The 18,700-nt window shown below is 34.5% G+C and overlaps 2 protein-coding genes across 4 annotated transcripts; one reads left to right on the top strand and one right to left on the bottom strand.

Moving 5' to 3' along the window:
• Positions 1-589: 589 nt before the first annotated feature.
• LOC121991720 (E3 ubiquitin-protein ligase At1g63170-like) lies at positions 590-6,288 on the bottom strand. Of its 2 annotated transcripts, none has more exons than XM_042545739.1 (5): positions 6,007-6,288; positions 4,400-5,282; positions 1,547-1,672; positions 1,179-1,470; positions 590-1,047 (listed from the first exon to the last, which is right to left on the bottom strand). In XM_042545739.1, exons 2-5 carry the CDS (start codon positions 5,044-5,046, stop codon positions 838-840), a joined length of 1,275 nt encoding a protein of 424 aa, XP_042401673.1. In that variant the 5' UTR covers positions 5,047-5,282; positions 6,007-6,288; the 3' UTR covers positions 590-837. The 2 variants fall into 2 exon arrangements, with proteins under 2 accessions (XP_042401673.1, XP_042401674.1); XM_042545740.1 differs by having other exon boundaries at positions 4,400-5,279.
• An 8,207-nt stretch (positions 6,289-14,495) lies between these two features.
• LOC121991719 (palmitoyl-acyl carrier protein thioesterase, chloroplastic-like) lies at positions 14,496-17,965 on the top strand. 2 transcript variants are annotated; one of them, XM_042545737.1, is made up of 7 exons: positions 14,496-14,613; positions 15,139-15,632; positions 15,718-15,851; positions 16,463-16,576; positions 16,666-16,837; positions 16,925-16,993; positions 17,539-17,965. In XM_042545737.1, exons 2-7 carry the CDS (start codon positions 15,147-15,149, stop codon positions 17,800-17,802), a joined length of 1,239 nt encoding a protein of 412 aa, XP_042401671.1. In that variant the 5' UTR covers positions 14,496-14,613; positions 15,139-15,146; the 3' UTR covers positions 17,803-17,965. The 2 variants fall into 2 exon arrangements, with proteins under 2 accessions (XP_042401671.1, XP_042401672.1); XM_042545738.1 differs by having other exon boundaries at positions 14,507-14,590.
• Positions 17,966-18,700: the final 735 nt, after the last annotated feature.

The raw sequence follows: 18,700 nt of genomic DNA, 5'->3' as shown, positions 1-18,700 counted from the left end.
GAGCCGAGCTCGAACCTAATACTGTTCAGCTCGGTTCGTCTCGTTTACATCCCTAGGTCCACTCCTTAACAGAGGTTGCTAATAGGTTGGATTCCATGGACGCTATCTATATAACAGATGAGGTCCATGAGATCTCACTTATGAATGAAGTGGTCCATCCTTTGAACCGTACTTTACGATCCAGAGGATCCGACCTCGATAGAATTCTACTTACCCTCGATTTAAATATTCAATTAAATTATTAATATAGGGTTGATATTATTTTTATAGGATAATAATATTTATTATTTCTGTATGATGGTTAGTTTGTTAATTTTAATTTTAAATTTTTTCATATTATTTTGTTAAGAATTTGATAAATATCTATAAAAGTAATTCAAATTTGAAAAAAAAAAAATACAATGATGGATGTTAAGAACATTCTATCCCCATAGTGACAAATATAAAAAATGGAGACGGAGATAGAAGAATTAGAATCTGATTAAAATCCTACCTATCATCATCACTAGTGACAGTAGACTATTAGATTAGGATTCATATGAACATACTAAACATATTGGAATAGAAAGAAAGAAATATATAATCTCAATTAGATTTCAATTGTTCCAATAAAAATGATTTGATGATGATCGTCTCTGAATTCACTGATACATATATATACAAAACTAGAACTGTTCAAAAGAGTTGACACAGAATCAAGGCATCTGCTGCATTTCTTTCTTTCTGTTTTTTTCTTTTGCTCTACATGGGAAATCAATCCTTTGACATAAAGGATTCAGCGACTCGTCGTAGGGGATCATTCCGATTGCGATAAAGGCATCTGCTCCTTGTTTGTTGTTAAACGCTGCTTCCTGCCATCCACCGGTTGCGGTTGTTGCCACCGCTCGTTATGGAAGACGCGGTGTCTTCAATCTCCGTTTTGCAAAGGGGACAGAGAGCATTTATCTTGAGCCATTTATCCACACACCCCTTGTGGAAGAAATGGCGGCACGGCAGTTCACGGAGCTCCTCGTTGTCCATATATTTAGCCAGGCATATGCAGCAAACCTACAAAGTTCCATACCGATAAGAACACTTGAGGATCCGTGATCACTGTCAATGGTGTTTCAAACTAAAACTCAGAAAGCATATGATCTTGTTTACAACTAACATGCAAGTTTCGGTAGATAGAAACTCACAGCATCTTCGGCAGACATGATTCTCTCTTTATCTGTGCCAGGAGCAAATACCCCTCCACCTTGAGTATCCGAGTTACTTCCGCCCTCTCCTCTGTTATGCCGCCGCTTAGATTTAAATTTGTATGTTGGGAGTGCGTTGATTGATTCAGGAGTGGCACCTCGATCGTGGTTCGTGTCTTCTCGAAAACCCATGACGGATATTATACACGGCAAGCAGCAACAGATGGTTGCACACAAAATGAAGGGCATTGCATACCCAACACAGCTGAATGCAAGGAAGACTATACATAACCTGTGATTTGAGAAAAAGTTGATATAGAGAATATTGATTGCTGGAAAATCAAGAATTAAGAAGTTTGTAGGCATACCGGAACAGATTGGGTGCGTCCTCAGGGGAGGAACGATCACCAAATATCCATACATTTCCGACAACAAACCATGCAGCAAAAAAGCAATCCAAGCCCATCTTGAAATGATCAAAAAGTGCATTAATCCTGAACATAGAGCAAAATTCACAATAAGGGGGTGTATTTGAAAGGTAGAAAAGCTACAATCAAGTAACAGTTTGTTTAAAAAAAAAAATCTAATTATCATTCAATAAGGCTCACTAGCAAGGATGTGAAGCGAGCTAATATGTGAAACAACATGTGGGCAAGCAAGAAATGCATGAGGGGGAGCGACAATAACTGAGAACTTTAACAAATTTATTTCCCTGTAAAACCGGAACTTATTTAACACAAAAATAAAGAGGAAATGGAGAGGAAGAGAAGTGATGAGAAAAAAAATGCCATTACTGCTGTCTTACTATACAAAAATTATTTTCAAACACTACAGTTTGACTTTAAACCAGTGGATGGAAACTTGAAAAGTACAGTGAAGTAGTTGATCACTGGAAAATTGAAATCGAATGTTGATTAATCTCGTTCCTCTCAATGATTAATTTATGATTTTATTTTAATTCTTTAATAATTTATTTAAGAATATTCAGATGGATATCTACTCTGAATATTAACTCCTTGACTCGGACCTTTGTTTGTACAGTTCAGATCTATGATCAGTTATGCTGTCCAACAAGTACAAGAGTTTCTTGCTATTAAAATTACCACTTTTAGACCATATTCACAGAATAGGGATGACAATTCCAAGATCTAATATTTGGCATTTATTGTTGCGTAAGTATTAACTTCCATTATCTATTATTACTATGAAGATTTTATATTTGCGTCATCTTAATATCACAAAAAATATATGAACAATGTAATATAAATACTAGTGTTAAACATATATACAGCAAGTAGTAATTTTCATATGGGCAGGCAATGAAGAAAATTAGAAAAAAAGTGGATTTTCTATTTCAAGATCAAATAAGTTATCATACTATTAAAAAAGTGGTATAATGATGGTCTACTTCTAATGAGCATCAAGTTAAAAATTATGTGAATGTAAATTTAACCTGTTATTAAGGTTATCCTGTTGTCAAGGTTATCCTGATCGAGATCCTATGTAGGAAGAATAATGAGAAAACAAAACATCGGACCATAGGAAAGTAAATATCTTTAGCCCATTTCAAATCCCACTTGGGATTGGATGTCAAACCCAACAATGGGTTGTAGGACCTACAATCTAATTGTAAGCTCAGACCACAATTTCAACAAGCATAGTTTATATCCCTAGTGTGACAAATTCTATAGAAATGTCACACACAAGCTATTTCGTTTTCTATTTTTGGACAATGTAGCTCTTTTTATTTTCTATTTTATTAATTTTATCCTCTTCACTTTGACAATAATTGATATTGCTACTAATAAGAATGGTTATAGTTATTTTCTAAGCAAGTCCACTCTGCTAGTGTGCTATTATTCTTGTGTTTTTTTACTTTGACAAAAAAGTTCAAGAATGCACGTCTGAGATTTATGCCTATGTTGCATAGGCGAGCCATCAGAAAGGCTGTAGGTATAAACTTCCCAATCTGTATTGTCTATTTGATCCTGTTGATCCCTGGGACTAGGTCTTCTTTACCAATTCCAGTTACTTCCTTTGGTCTTATTTGTTATGTGTGATCGAACTCGAGCACATTTAGTTCTCTTAGTTTGATGAAATAACTTTTCCGTGCACACTCAGAGACTTCATACTATGGTTGATGTTGCACTTACCAGTTTCAGTCGGTGCCTCTTCAACATCCATCCCGACAGATGAATGATCCACATACATCTTACTCGATCTATCAATTGCTCATCTGAAGACCACAAAACTACCACTTGATGATCTCTGTCTGTGTTGTATGGTTCTTTGACATCTTATATCTTAGTATATACATTCTTATGATAACAGAAGAGGCTTACCTTACCACACATATCTAGCAGCTATGCTGGAATTAACTTTATCAAATAATAAGAGAACCTAAAATTTGTTATCAATTCTAGAGAGACGATGGACGTGAACAATCCTACTTCAACACACCATCTCATTCTTCATCATAAATACTTGTGCTATAGCTATTGCCAGCCTAGTAACCACTAAACAGACATTAAGTATAATAAAAAAAATTAATGAATTTTAACATAATGGTTAACTAAAGAGGGATACTACATAAGTATCTCACAAGTCCTTGGAACTAAGCACGCTGCATGCTTGATTGTGCCCCTACAGTTGCTATCACTATAAACCTTGGGCTTGTTCCCCTTCTCAGTTCCTTACAGAGCAGTATATTGGATAATGAGAGTAGAAGCTGCTAATTGCATCAGACCTTAACTTCTAGTAGACGCTCATATTAGCCTGCCCTAGGCACAATTTTGATTTGGACTAACAGCAGACCTTTAACATGTGTTGCTTAATTTCTAACTTCCTAAGCAAATGTCAGCTAGGTGGATTCTGTCGACTGATATGATTTGAAATCAGTTGATTTTAAAAAGTCTTATTTAATGCAGATAAGCCACTTAAGAACTTCAATCAACTGATTGGTCATGACGGACCAAAAATTGCAAAAGGAATTGATAAATTCAAATAACTATATTGGAATTTGCGTAAATTACAATTACTAAAGCTAGAACTAGGTCTATGACTCACATCATGATACGTTAGAAAGTAAATATGTAAATGTGGTCCATACTTTTGTGGTACATGAAGTTAAAGCATTGTCTTTAGCACCGAAAAAAAAACCCTGAAAAAATGACAATATAAATAAACAATTTCGACTTCCATATATGCTCATAGAATAGTACCTTGGATTAGAAATTATAATGTTTTGTCCAACTTGTGCGTCAGAAGCAATTGAATGGTTGCTTTCACGCCCTGAGTTTGCGGTAACAGAAGCAGATTCATATTCAGGAGTATTGTTGTGGATGTTTGTCTGGTTTGAATGAGTTGACTCTTGAATAGAACCTTGATTGTTGCGATGAATGTAGCGCCAATAAAGGTGAGGAAGAGTAGCGACACAGCCTACTGTATAACCAATGATCCATTCAAATAATGGAGCATGAGGATGCTCATTTCTAGACAAGCAGAGGACTATAATAGCTGCTACAATCTGGCTGACGTTGACAACAAGTTCAACAGAAATCCACAAACCAGAATTTAAAGGGTTCCTGCTCCTTCGAACATAATTATCTGCTCTTCTATTTACAGAACCATTTTCAGAGTTAGCATTGTCAGGTGACATTGAAGATGTTCGAGAGACAAGAGGAGATGTGCTGATTGAAGATCTGTTGATCTGATGCGCCTCTGCTGACAAATTTTCCACATTATTAACCTGTGGTATATCAACCAAGTGTTCGTGGCCAGTTGTGTTACTTCCTCTATCCATCAGGAGAGGATGCCTGTCAGTTTCACCTTCACAATGTATTTCCGCAATGGGAACGACCCTCAACATCCACAGACACTAATGAAAGTGAAACTAACAAGTGAAAGTAGCAGGTCACTTCTACACTATTTCATGCAAGTAAGGCAAATTATCCTTGCACGATACAAGTAGCCCTTTGCAGTTAATAGATAGTACACAGCCCAGATTTCATTTCCGCAGGCACCAGAGGCTGGACAAACCCAATGAAGTACGATTTTAGTACTCTTCTCCTGTTGCCGATAGCAATTGTATGATAAGAACCTCTGCTGCAAAAGTGTATGCGTGTAGTGAAATTAATAGATCAATCCGTTGATTGAAACATGGCAGAACTGGACTTCAAGGGAAACATAGAATTGGCAATAGTACATGTACATGCAAAAAACAAGATCCTTTTTTTCCCAATGAAAACGCAGTTCATGATGAACTGCAGCATAACACTTGTCTTTGAAATTGGTGACAACTTAAATCTAACAGTTCTTTTTGCTGCCCTAAAAGATAAATTTGACATGCATATTGAAATGAAAAACCAGAGTGCATAAGCATTTAGCAGAAAAAAAGGCAGCCTAATAGCGTAATTCCCACAGAAAAAATGGCACAAAGATCTAAAAGAAGAAACGATCTATGGGTTTCGATGGACTGGGTGAAGCAAATGTCTTCACTGGTTCAAAGTCTAGGGAAGCCTCCGTCGAATACAAGTACTTAGAATTCAAGAATATCGTATTTGCAAGCCTATCAAATACCGAATGTCCAAAAAAAAAAAAAATCCCTTTTCATAAGCACGTAGCGCAGGCACGGAAGATCGTCAGAAACCGGTGTGTAATTCACATCAAAATCACGCAGCGGACATAAAAACCACCGACGTATCCAAGTACGGGAGAGAAAACAAAGCCGGATCATGTGTTCCATAGACTTGCAAATCAGAAGGCAACCTAGCGATCAAAAGCAAGATGTAGGCACGAAGATACGCTAACAAAGAAGGAAAGAACTCACCTTAGAATGATCACGAAAGCTGCGGACCTCGGCTTTTACTCATGGTAAAAATAAAAAAGGCTAATTTCCTGATGGTATGAGCTAGAAGACATATCCATCGCTGGAGCTGGAAGTTGGAAGCGGCACCCCGGAGTTGCCCGTCCGTTGTCCGCGGCTCGGCGGCCGAGGAGGCGTAGGGAGGAGGAGGAGGAGAGGTAGGATGAAGGAGCGGGGGGAGGAGGACCAACCAAATGCGACCTGCCCCTCGCGTCGCGGTCATCGAGGGCTCGGCTCGTCGCCATCAAAGGCCGTGGCCACTGGCAAAGTGGGCTTGAATGCACCCTTTTGAGTTGGCCTGCTGTGACCACCCATCGTTTCCACAATATTGTATGATCATGATGTTGTTTTCTCGACATGGTCAGCATATGATAATATTATCATCATAAAAATTTAGAATTTGAATTTTGATAAATCAAAATAAATATCTTTCTTTTTTTTTTTTTTTTTTTTTTTTTATGTATTAGTCATTATTTCAAAAATTAGTAATCGTCTATAATTTACCTTCTTCTATTGACCTTAGGACAAATTAATGAGGACACTAGGTGAACATATTCATCTTCTCACCATCATGAATGATGATGATGTCATAAGGCAAAATCAAAATTTTAAATTTTGAAAAAAAATTAATACTATCGAAATATAAATTTAAATTATTTTATGAAAAATATTTAAAGCTAATACATCTTCTTCAAATGGTTTACTTGCATGCATTTTTTTTTTGTATAATCAAATATTTAACTTTCGAATTAATTAATTTTGAAGCTGACTAGTTTGAGCTCATAAAAAAAATTTTATAAGCCACCAGCAAGATCAATCAATGAATTGCTTAACCATGCAAGTAAATACCAAGTTAAAGGAAAAAAAAACATGAGGTGCATCTCATTCGGATGGGTCTAATAATTAACGCATAAAATATTATCATCATGAGATATGGGGTTTAAATCTCGATAAAATCGAGATAAATATCTTCCTTATGTGTTAGTCATTATTCCAAAAGTTAGTAATCACTCATGATTTACCTCCTCCGTGTTGATTCTGGGACAGATTGACAAGAGTGTTGGGATGAACGTATTCACCTTTTGTCACCATAAGTTAAAGAAAAAAAACATGCGTTACATCTGTTTTCATAATTATTTTTATTTTGTTAATTCAAAATATTTTAATTTACCTATAAGTTCTCGTGTAATCATTTAAATTTATTGTATCTCCATCCTTCATCTTCCGTATTTTGATAAAAAAAAATATCTTACCTCCTATCATTTTATTTTTAATTCAATTGCATATTTATTTAATTATTTTTTTCTATTTTATTGTAATCATAAATACAGATCAATTTAAACTTGTAATTTGAAACATACTGCTATATTAGTTCCTTTTGTCTCATTCATCCCACTTCACTCACATCCCTCCTCATCCTCTTTGGATGATATTGTCTCCCTCTCCTTCGCCTCTCTTACTTATCCTTATGCCTCTTTTTCGATTGTCGCTTGCAATATGGCTAGACCCTCACCCTTGGAGGCATTGTCATCAACATGACTACTCTCAACCGTGATTATCATGACCAAATAGACTTATCCTCCATGTTGACATACCTTTACGTTGATGCAAAATGGGAACAGCTATGGATTGAGTTCCTGCAAGAAATGCTCAAGCACGGCCTAGCACCGCACTTGTGTACTGACTAATTCTACCTCATTATCGGTGGCATACTCCTTACATCATAGCCCCTAAATTTTTCAATATATACAAAATATATATCATTATCGATAAATTAATTTAATAATTTCATAAATAATGAACAAAAATTATTTAATAAAAAAATTAAAATTTAGTGAAACATAGGACAGACGAGATAGTAATGTGCTAAAAAACTAAACTCAGACCACTTTTACATCATCCTTAACTGATTGAGACAACTCTTGATCAATATAGCCCAACCCATCTTTAATTGTTAGATCCGTACTTGGCTATCAAAATAAATAAAAAAGCGTTCATAGGTCCATTCATATAACTAAAGTTTCTAAATGACACATTTCTGCGCCTCACCTTACGATTTCTTGAATGACTCATTTAATTTCTATCCTTCTTTGTTCTCTGACAAACATTGAACCATCGAACCGATAAACATTATGCATATCCTATTTCGCACAAACAAACCTAACTTAAATTTTTTACTAAATACATTAAAATAAAACAATTGAATTTGACTACTCATGTGGTGGCAAGAAGTAAGAACGAAATTTCACGTTGGATATTTTTTTGAATAATTGGTGATGCAGGTGTCATGCCAAGATCCATTTGTATTATTCAGAGTTACTTAGATCATCAATACGTGGGATCCGGTTATTTATCTTGGCCAGAGTTGAGTTGGCTAATAGTGTCAGAATTATTATCATAGGACAATAATTCAAATTTCGGTAAAATTTAGGGAAAAAAATCCTCCTCATATTAACTAACTATAGCTTTGAATTTATCTCCTCAAGAAAAACGTTTGTGTGGAACCGCCAAGTGGCATATGCCACTTTATTTTTTTCTAATATTATCTATATTGCTCTGTTCATATGGAAAAGGTAAATTGTCTTAAAATTTCTAACATCAAATTTAACTTTCATCTCAGTATCTAGTATGTGTATCAAAAAAAATAAAAAAAATAATATTCTCATCCTTTGTGTATAATTTTTCTTTACTTCAACTCCCTAATACTCTGATTTACTTAATTGTCTTTATTTTTTAAATAAACAAATCTAAAATAAAATATAATTTATCATAAATTCAATATAATTTAACTAAAATCATTCAATCGATTCAGCCTAGCCTAATCAATTGATCAGACAAAAAAGAGTTGTGTTTAATTAGATAGAAAATATACTCGATTTTAGTTAAATGATGATGAATTTAGGAGGAAGTAGATCTCATTTTAGATTTTTTCTACCTATAAAAAATAATAAGGGTTTCTTTTTTCCTTGCGAAAAAAGAATTATGCTTAATTTAATAGAAAATATACGAGATTTTAGTTTAAATGTGATGAATTTAAGATGAGTTATACCTCCTTTTGGATTTTTTTACCTATAAAAAATAATGAGGGATTTTGTTCCCTTGTAACAAATGGGAAAAAGTCGCGTTTATAGAAAATATATTAAATTATAATTTAAATATGTTGAATTTAAAAGAAATCATATCTCCTTTAGGATTTTTTTGTACCTATAAAAAATAAGAATAATTAGGTAAATTAGAGTACATTAGGAAGTTGAAATGAATTTTAAGGAAAGGAAAATTTACATGCAGGGAATGAAAATAAATTTTTTCTGACATGCCACTTGACTAAGACTAAATAAGTCTCATGATTTATCCCTTTCCAAAGTGTGTAGGGTTGTCCTGAAACAGTCATTAAGGTGACGATTTTACTTTTTATCACTAGAGAATACATAATTGAGATGAGTGTCACAAATATATTTACTTACCAATGCGTGAATAACATAAAGCTGTCGGTACAATATTAACCTAGGAGGTGATCAGTCCCATAAAAATTTCTCATCGGCCACTGGGATAAATTGAGAAGCACAAACTGTTCGTCAATCCGCACAACAAACGTTCTAGGGTTGTCGTCCTATTAAAAGAAATTAATTTTGCAATGTACCATAGTTGGGAATTGATCCGTAAATGCATGTTTAACTACAAAAACACCTTACCATTGCACTATAACCTCATAGGCTTTTGTTAATTTTTTTTTTGGTAATCCGATTATTCAGCTCTTTGAACTGACCAATCTTGGAGGTGGCTAGCCCGGCCCCACGAAAATTTTCCACCAACCATTAGGGTAAATCGAAAAGTGCTAATAGAAACATATCCAAATGGTCAACATTCTTAGGCCTATTTCTCATTAGATGGAAAATCTCTTACAATACACCACAACTGAGATTTAAACCTTAGATCTCTTAGTTATCTATTGAAAGACCTAATAATTGCACCATTATCCAGGACTCTTTGTTAATGTTTTCATTACATATATAAGATGTTAAATACTTATTGATCAAAAATATTAGGTGGCTTTACAATACTCAAATAGCTAGGTAATATTTATCATGAATGTCTTCCACCTTGTTGAGAATTCAATTAAAGTCTCATATTACAAAGAAATGGAAAAGATCATGAGTTTAAAAGGATGAAGATATCTCTATTGATATAAGACCTTTTGGGTAGAGTTCAAAAATAAAATCATGAGGACTTAGACTAAAAGTAGATAATATCATATTATTGTGAAGATATCTAAATTCATTCGGTCCCAACAATTGGTATCAGAGGCATAGTCCGTACCAGAGGTCATATGGGGTGACCTTGAACGAGGTTGAGGGGATACCCAGAGTAGGTCAGGATGCTCGTGAGGAGGCCTAGAGTAGGACAAGAGTGACCAGATGCTTGCAAAGAGACCTTAAGCATGTCTAGGCGATTGGATATTCGTGTGGAGGCTCAGAATAGGTCAAGAGTGATTGAATGCTCGTAGGGAAACTTGAAATATGTCAGGATGATCAGATGCTTATAGGGAGGCCCAAAGCAAGTCATAGTGATCAAATGCTTATGGAGAGACCCAGAACATGTCAGGGTGATCGGATGCTTACGGGGAGGTCCAAAGCAGGTAAAGAGTGTCCGAATGCTTAAGGAGAGTGTACGAACCATGAGAATAGTGGTGATCCTTTGTTTGATGGGAGGATTGTTAGGAATACAATCAAAGTCTCACATTTAAAATACTTTGAAAAGATCATGAGTTTTAAAAAAAAAAAGAAATCTTCATTGATGTGAGACTTTTTGGGCAGAACCCAAAAATAAAACCATAAAGGTTTAGGCCCAAAGTGGATAATATTATAACAATGTGAAGAAATGTAAATTTTTTTGGCACTAACAAATTGTATTAGAGTCATGGTCTAGACCGGATATGATGTGGGGTGACCTTGAACGAAGTTGAGGAGAGACGTGAAGTAGGTCATGGTGACGAAATGTTTGTGGGGAGGTCCAGAGCAAGTCAAGAGTGACTGAATGCTTGCGGGGAGACCAGGAACAGGTCAGGATGACCGAATGTTTGTGGGTTGGTCTGGAACTGGTTAAGAGTGACCAAATGCTTGTGGAGAGACCTAGATCATAAGAGTAATGGTGGTCCTTCATTTCAGGGGAAGATTTTTAGGAATACAATCAAAGTCCTACATTAGAAAGACATGGAAATGATCATGAGTTTAAAAAGATGAAGATATCTCTATTGGTATGAAATATTTTTGATAAAATTTAAAAATAAAACCATGAGAACTATATCATATTATTATGAAGATATTTAAATTCTTTCTATGCTAACTCTCCTATAAAAAAAATTAATTAATATTTTTCATATCATACCATAATGGCCTTTTGAATGGGATATATATTCTTCATTGACATTTTTCATGCACTTAATCCATGGATACTGAGTTAATAAAGGTGTTTGGTGTAACCATATTGTCCAAATAGTAAAGTATTTATTTATCGAAAGACTTTATAGTTGCAATAAAAAGAACATAATTATCACCCGAGGCTCCTCCAAATTTATCTTCTAGGATATTAAAGGAAGATAAATCATAAAGATAATTCCATGGCCTATTATAACAACATATAGATATTAACTGTATTAGTCCGTAGATCTATCGAAAGACTTATAATGCTATATAGATAATGGTTTGCTAGAAATACCTTCCTTGTGGTCTGTGAAATTCACATACATTCTTCATTCATCAATTTCATATCGATCTACTTATCATTAAAAAATTCCTAGTGTAATAAAAAATTGATTTCAAATAAAAAAAGTATTTTTTAACATGCATAGTTATATATAAGGTATATTTTGGCTTAAGTAGAATGACAATGCGACATGGAAAAAATGTCATTTAAAGATTAAAAAAATTCAAAAGGCATTTATTTTTTTTAAAATTATTGTACTAGAACTAAATAAAATCAAACTTGCTTTTCAAGTTTCCAAAGTAAGAAGAAGCATTTTTCAAAGCTACTTTTGTTTTTTAAAAGATTTTTTTTTTGTTATAGACCTCTAACTTTATGTCAACATCATTTTTATTAATTTTTAAGGTATACTTCGAATTAATTGTGGAGATAGACCGTCTATCTCTTTCCTTCATCTTGTAAATCTGATCTTTCTTTTTCATCCGGTCCTTTCATCCATATAAGTAAATTTGAAAGGGCAATGACTCTTCAACTTAGACTGCAAATGAATTAAATCGGCTCGCGAGTTTTTTTTTTTTTGAATCAACTCAAAAAAATATTTGATTCGTATTTAAATTTATCGAATTCGAGCCGAACTTGAACATATTTAAATTTTTTTTCGAATCGAATTCGAGCCCAAATTATATTATTCGATAATTCATGAGCCGCTCGTGAGCCTTAATATTTTATTAATATAAATTAAATATATATTAAATAACTAAATTTCGAACCTTTCAAGTACCTATTTTCGAATAATAATTCGAATAGTTCATGAACATGTTCGAATCTTTCGAGCCGAACTCAAACTCGAGCCCTAATTCAAATTGAATTCGAACACAAAATTTTAACATTTTCGAAGTTCAAATCAAACTCGAGTTCGAATATATTTATTTAGAGCCGAATTCAAACCTTAAAATTTTCAACATATTCAACTCGATTGAGCTCATTTATACCCCTACTTCAACCACCTTCTCAGTTTTTTATTCTATTAAAAAAAAATCTTATAATTTACGATTCAAATCCTGATCCTACCGCTGCACCATGCTAGGGGCGCTCGTATGTGATTCTTGGTTATTGAAGTGTGTTCCACCATTTAATTAAAGTAGGGTTGTCTTTTCAAGTTTATCCATGAATGAAGTCATTGTTTAATTAATAATTAATTAAAGTAAAGTTAATGTATTGAGCTCATTAATGAACCATGTCATCTCCACATAGTGTTTATTGATTAATTAATTAAGTAAAGTAGAGTTATGTTTCACATTCATTAATGAACTAGGCCATCATAGACCCTAGTGAGAAGCAGATCTCAAAATGCTATCGTCTCGATGAGCTTCCATTAATACTAGTGTGATCGTATACATGTGTATAATATAATAATATATAAATTATTTGGATCTTTAAAAATTTAAATTATTTAGATTTTCTAATGTTACCCTTATAAACCAAGAATTAATTATTTGAATAAGATTCGTCAACCCATATAATAGTGACTACTGTAACGAGTTTTCCTATGCAAAAAATTATTTTAATTTAATATTATACTTATCTTAGTAAAAAAAACTAAGAAAAATATATTTTTTAACATTATCGGCCTAAAATATTTATAGAAGCTTCTTTGATCATAGTGTTGTCAATTCTAAGATATGAGACTAAAGAGAACTATATTTTTTTTTATATAAAACAATCAGAAAAAATTAATGATGAGAAAAATCCATAATAATACACTGTAACTGAGTATCGAACTCTAGATCACTGATTGTTTCGCTGGTAGAATTATTAATAAACCTTAGAATTATTTTTAGTGTAAATAGAAAAAAGGACATTAACATAAATGTATTTTAGGCTTCACCAAAATTAATTAATAAAGGGGGAAAGATTTTTAATAAAATAGTAAGATTTATGATGACTAATAAAATTTTTTCTTAGGATCAAATTGATTATTCTTAGAATTAGTTGATTCAAATAATTAGATATTTGATAATAACTAAAAAAAAATAGATTATTAATTATTCACACCTATTGTTTGGATATATAGAGAGAAATTAATATCGCCATATTGATTTCATCGAAGAGGAAATCGACAAATAACTAGTTGTGTATTTATTGATTCTATTAACAAATAGGGATGCATTTTTAGTGTAGGTTGTATTTGATAGCTTGACAGCTGGTTGTCAATTTAAGGAGGACTGTGAATTTCATTCATTTATTAATGAGCTGATTATAAATGGAGTGAAATAATTTTGTGGGTTTGATATAATATTATAAAAAAAATATCACTGCTCTATTACTTGTAAGTTTTTTATAATATTATAAAATTGTGCTGAGAAGTAAAATATAATAATTAAATATCAATAAAAAAGAAGACTATTAATAATTTGTTCACAAATAAGGTAAATTCTGAATATTTCTTCCATTTAGTTTATACAACTATTTATTATTAAGAAAATAATATTAATAAAGTATAATTTGTTTTCATAATTATATCTGTATTTTCGATAAATATATTTGAAAAAAAATATCTATAAATTATACGAATGTTATAATTTGTAGATTATATAATTTAATTAATCTATATATATATATATATATATATATATAAACATATGAGAGGTCAAGATCTTCTTCTGGGAAATGATCGACGGCGTGTATTGATTTGGAAAGGTCAGTGCGGACAAAGCCAACACTGCGTCACCTATTTATGCACTCCTCGACAAGCCCGAGGCCGCTCCGACAAACCCTAGCAGGAAGAGGAAGAGGAAGAGGAAGAGGTCGCGTGGCGATTTGTTTTGTTGTTCAGCAGTGGAGGCAGGTGGAGTTCTTCTCTTCTTTCTGGTACGGTTTTCTTTTTTCACTTCTCGTCGATTCCCTTTTTCCTGCATTAGGATCACTTGTTGGGTTTGCTCTCTTTTCGATAAATGTTTAGTTTTGCTGCGGTGGTTGTGGGATCTCCAACGGCAGTTAATTTGCCTCACTTTGCATGAGTTTCTGGTGGACCGTTGTGTGGTTATGATTCAAGGGATTCTGTTGGCAGCTGAATATTGTGTTTTTTTTTTATTCTATCGAATTGTTTCGATTGTTAGCGTATAATGCTGATTGATTTTTGCAAGGAAGTAATGAGTTAATTAAGTTAAATTTGTTGATTGGGGTTTTGTTTTTCCTATTTATTAGCTTTTTCTGCATGATCTATTAATCTCATCTTACTTCCTTTGTGAGAAGTTGGTGGTGATTTTTTTCATTGTTAGGGGTGCTTTAATCTTTCATGAACTTTTATTTTACTACGCTAGAGAAATTCCTTTCTTGTGAACTCTTCAGGTGTTTTATGTTTCTAATTCAAGCCATTCATATAATTGTTAAAAGGTTTAAGAATGGTTGCGTCTGTGGCGTCCTCGGCCTTCTTTCCTGCTTCATCTTCCTCGTCAGTGGTTTCGGCTAAAGCATCACAGCGTGTCGGTGACGGCCCTCAAAACTTGGGTGTCAGAGGCATTGTAGCAAAGCCTACCTTATCATCTGGTGCAATGAGGGTGGAGGCACAAGCACCTTCTAAGGCCGGTCTGAAATCTGAGACTCTTAAAGTTGAGGAAGATTCTCCATCAACTGCAAGGACATTTTACAACCAATTGCCCGACTGGAGTTTTCTATTTGCTGCCATAACAACAATCTTCTTGGCTGCTGAGAAGCAGTTTACCCTGATTGACTGGAAACCTAGGCGTCCTGATATGCTTGCTGATGCATTTGGGCTGGGAAAGATAATGCAGGATGGTTTTGTTTTCAGGCAGAACTTCAGCATTAGGTCATATGAAATAGGAGCGGATAGAACTGCTTCTATAGAGACTTTAATGAATCATCTGCAGGTTTAGTGGAATATAATACCTTGGTTCAACTTGTTTCTTGCTTTTGCTAGTGTTGTTTACTACTTTATCTATTTATCATATGCAGGAAACTGCCCTCAACCACGTAAGGGGTGTTGGGCTCATGGGTGATGGGTATGGTTCGACGCCAGAAATGTGCAAGAGAAATTTGATTTGGGTGGTGACCAAGATGCAGATTCTTGTTGAGAAATATCCTTCCTGGTAAGTTTTTCGTCTGTAATGACTTATTGACAAAATATTTGGTATTAATCCGTTCCTCACTGCCACTATATTGCAAGCTAAGCAATTGTTTAAATGTATGAAACATTTTTTTTGGCTACCAATATTTTTCTTTGTTTTTTTCCTACATCAGATAATTTATTTATGATATTTGAGGATAAACTGTGGTTGATTATTCCTGTTTTCAAACTTTTGTTTAGGGTGTTTACTCCTATGTACACCTTGTAACTTTTATTGTAAGCTAATTGGTTATTAAATTAGCCTCCTGGATTTTTTTTTAAAATTTCTTTATAGTTATGGTGGTTACCTTTGAACTTCTTTGTTGAGTTTTTGCTGTCGTTCAGTCTCTTGAACCATTATTGATTTTTTTTTTAAAAAATTTCTTTCAAGTTATGGCCTACCTTCGAACTTCTTTGTGGAAATTTTGCTGTTAGTCTCTTGAACCATTGGTCGCCAAATAGGATATTTGATTTAAAGCTCACCTAACTTCCTGCATGTTAGTTGAGTTAATCTTACATTGAGTCATAGTTTCATCACTTCATTGTGTAGTTTTTTTTCTATCTTCTTTATCAACTTAACCTTGTTATTTTCAGGGAAGATGTTGTTGAAATAGATACATGGGTGGCTGCGTCAGGGAAAAATGGGATGCGCCGTGATTGGCATGTCCGTGACTATCGAACAGGACAAACTGTTATGCAAGCAACCAGGTTTGGAGATTTCATCACAACAGACTTGAATTTTTTGTGCAAGTTTTGTATAAATCCATTCTTTTTCTATTTTGGATTTTGTTTTGCAGTGTGTGGGTGATGATGAACAAACAGACCAGAAGATTGTCTAAACTCCCAGAGGAAGTTAGAGCAGAAATAGGTTCCTATTTTATGGACCGGGATCCTATTTTAGATGAGGATAACAGAAAGTTTCCGAAGCTTGAAGCTAACACCGCAGACCATGTTCAAAGAGGCCTGACTGTAAGTCTTGTATAATTTAGTTATTATTTTTCTGTTTTCATTCATTCTATTAGTCAGCTCATAGTCATTCATTTCTTTTAAATTCAGCCTCGGTGGAGTGATTTGGATGTCAATCAGCACGTGAACAATGTCAAGTATATCGGTTGGATCCTTGAGGTAATTTAGCTGATTTTATGAACTTAAAGCTGGCAAAAGTAAACCAAATTTGTACTTTATAATCATTAAGCAAACGTTTCCAAAAATCAATGTTTTTGATGCCTAGAAAGTTATTGTTAAGTTGCAACATACATAGTTTCTGATGATTCAACAAGTTGAATATTCAATTCATTCTGTGATATTTCAGTATATTACAGTAAGAAATCATTCAGTCCGTGGTAAACATAGCTAGTAAGAGACCTCCACACAGCAAACTATTGTCTGAGAATCTTCGTAATTGTTTTAGCCATGCGAGGAATTTAGGTTATCTGTTTCATACTGGTCCAATCACATTGTTTAGGTTAATGCAAGTCTCATGACATGACGATGCTATTGGTTTTTTCCTTTTTAAGCATTCCTTGCCATCATCTCTGTAACTAATTTAATGGAACGGTCGAACAGTGTTTGTTTTGGCTAAATACGATCTGCTTGCATACCTCTAGTTTTATCTTTGTCGCACGACATGCTGGTTGTTATACCTCTTTTGACGATCTAAAATAATGCAGGGTGCACCGATCACAATTCTAGAGAGTCATGAGCTCGCGAGCATGACTCTGGAGTACAAGAGGGAGTGTGGGAGGGGCAGTGTGCTGCAATCGCTTGCTGCTATCTCCAGCAACAACGCAGGTGATTCGGCTAAGCCTGGCATTGAGTGCCAGCATCTTTTGCGTCTGGAATCCGGTGCTGAGATCATGAGGGGTCGAACCGAGTGGAGGCCTAAGCGTGCCCAAGGTCTCCAACCCGACTGGCTTCAAGCTAGGATTGCATAAATGCATTGGCTACTGAACTTCGAGGGCCAGTTCGACTAACAAAGCCTCCTTGATATGTTGCTCTGCTCAAATACCATGAGTGTAAAATGATGCAGTCCATATAAAGCCCCATGTATTATTTTTGTAACCTTACGGTTTCTATCTATATGTTCCTTAGCATCTATTTTACACTTATATATATATATATATATATATATATATATATATATATATGCTGAAAGGTTATGCTGCGGAATCTTACGTGCGGATTGCTGCGGACCTGCCCTCTGGTAGGTCTACATCAATTTTTTTTTTTACATATAATAGTTTTTTTTCCCTTGTTTTTCGAAAGGCAACTATAGCAGTCCTAATTTCTCTTGCCGATTCTTCTCGTTGTGATGACTCTCACAGGCACCCTTGTCAAAGCGAGTCGTGCCTAAAGTTACCCGCCCTTTCCTCCTTTGTTGCGATGCACTCGTCGTGAGGAAAATCCACAGGTGCTTTCCCTCGTCGTGCCCCTTGTGATTCTTTGTTGTCGCACCCAAACTAGGGTTTCTGCCCCTTCCTCCTTTGTCGCAACGCATCCATCGAAGAGGATAACCCACAGGCGGCTTCCTCCTTCGTCGCGCCAAAGCTAAAGTTTCCTATTTGTTGTTATTTGATCGGCAAGCTGAAGCTAGGGTTTTTCCGCACCTCACTCCTCTTCATTTGTTCTCCTCGACGATACATTCTATTGCTTGGTTTTCTTTTCTCCAATCATTTGTGACCTATAGAGATTTGTGCCCTTCATCTTTCATCTGGTCTTGATTTTCTTTCCTCCAATCATTTGTGACCTACAGAGATTTCTACTCTTCATATGGTAATTTATGCATTTTGTAATGTATAATATTTTGAATATCGGTTAGTAAGATATTAATAA

Source organism: Zingiber officinale, chromosome 6B, assembly GCF_018446385.1.
Source record: "Zingiber officinale cultivar Zhangliang chromosome 6B, Zo_v1.1, whole genome shotgun sequence".
Taxonomy (NCBI): Eukaryota; Viridiplantae; Streptophyta; class Magnoliopsida; order Zingiberales; family Zingiberaceae; genus Zingiber; species Zingiber officinale.
This window is presented reverse-complemented; position numbering and strand designations above follow the sequence as displayed.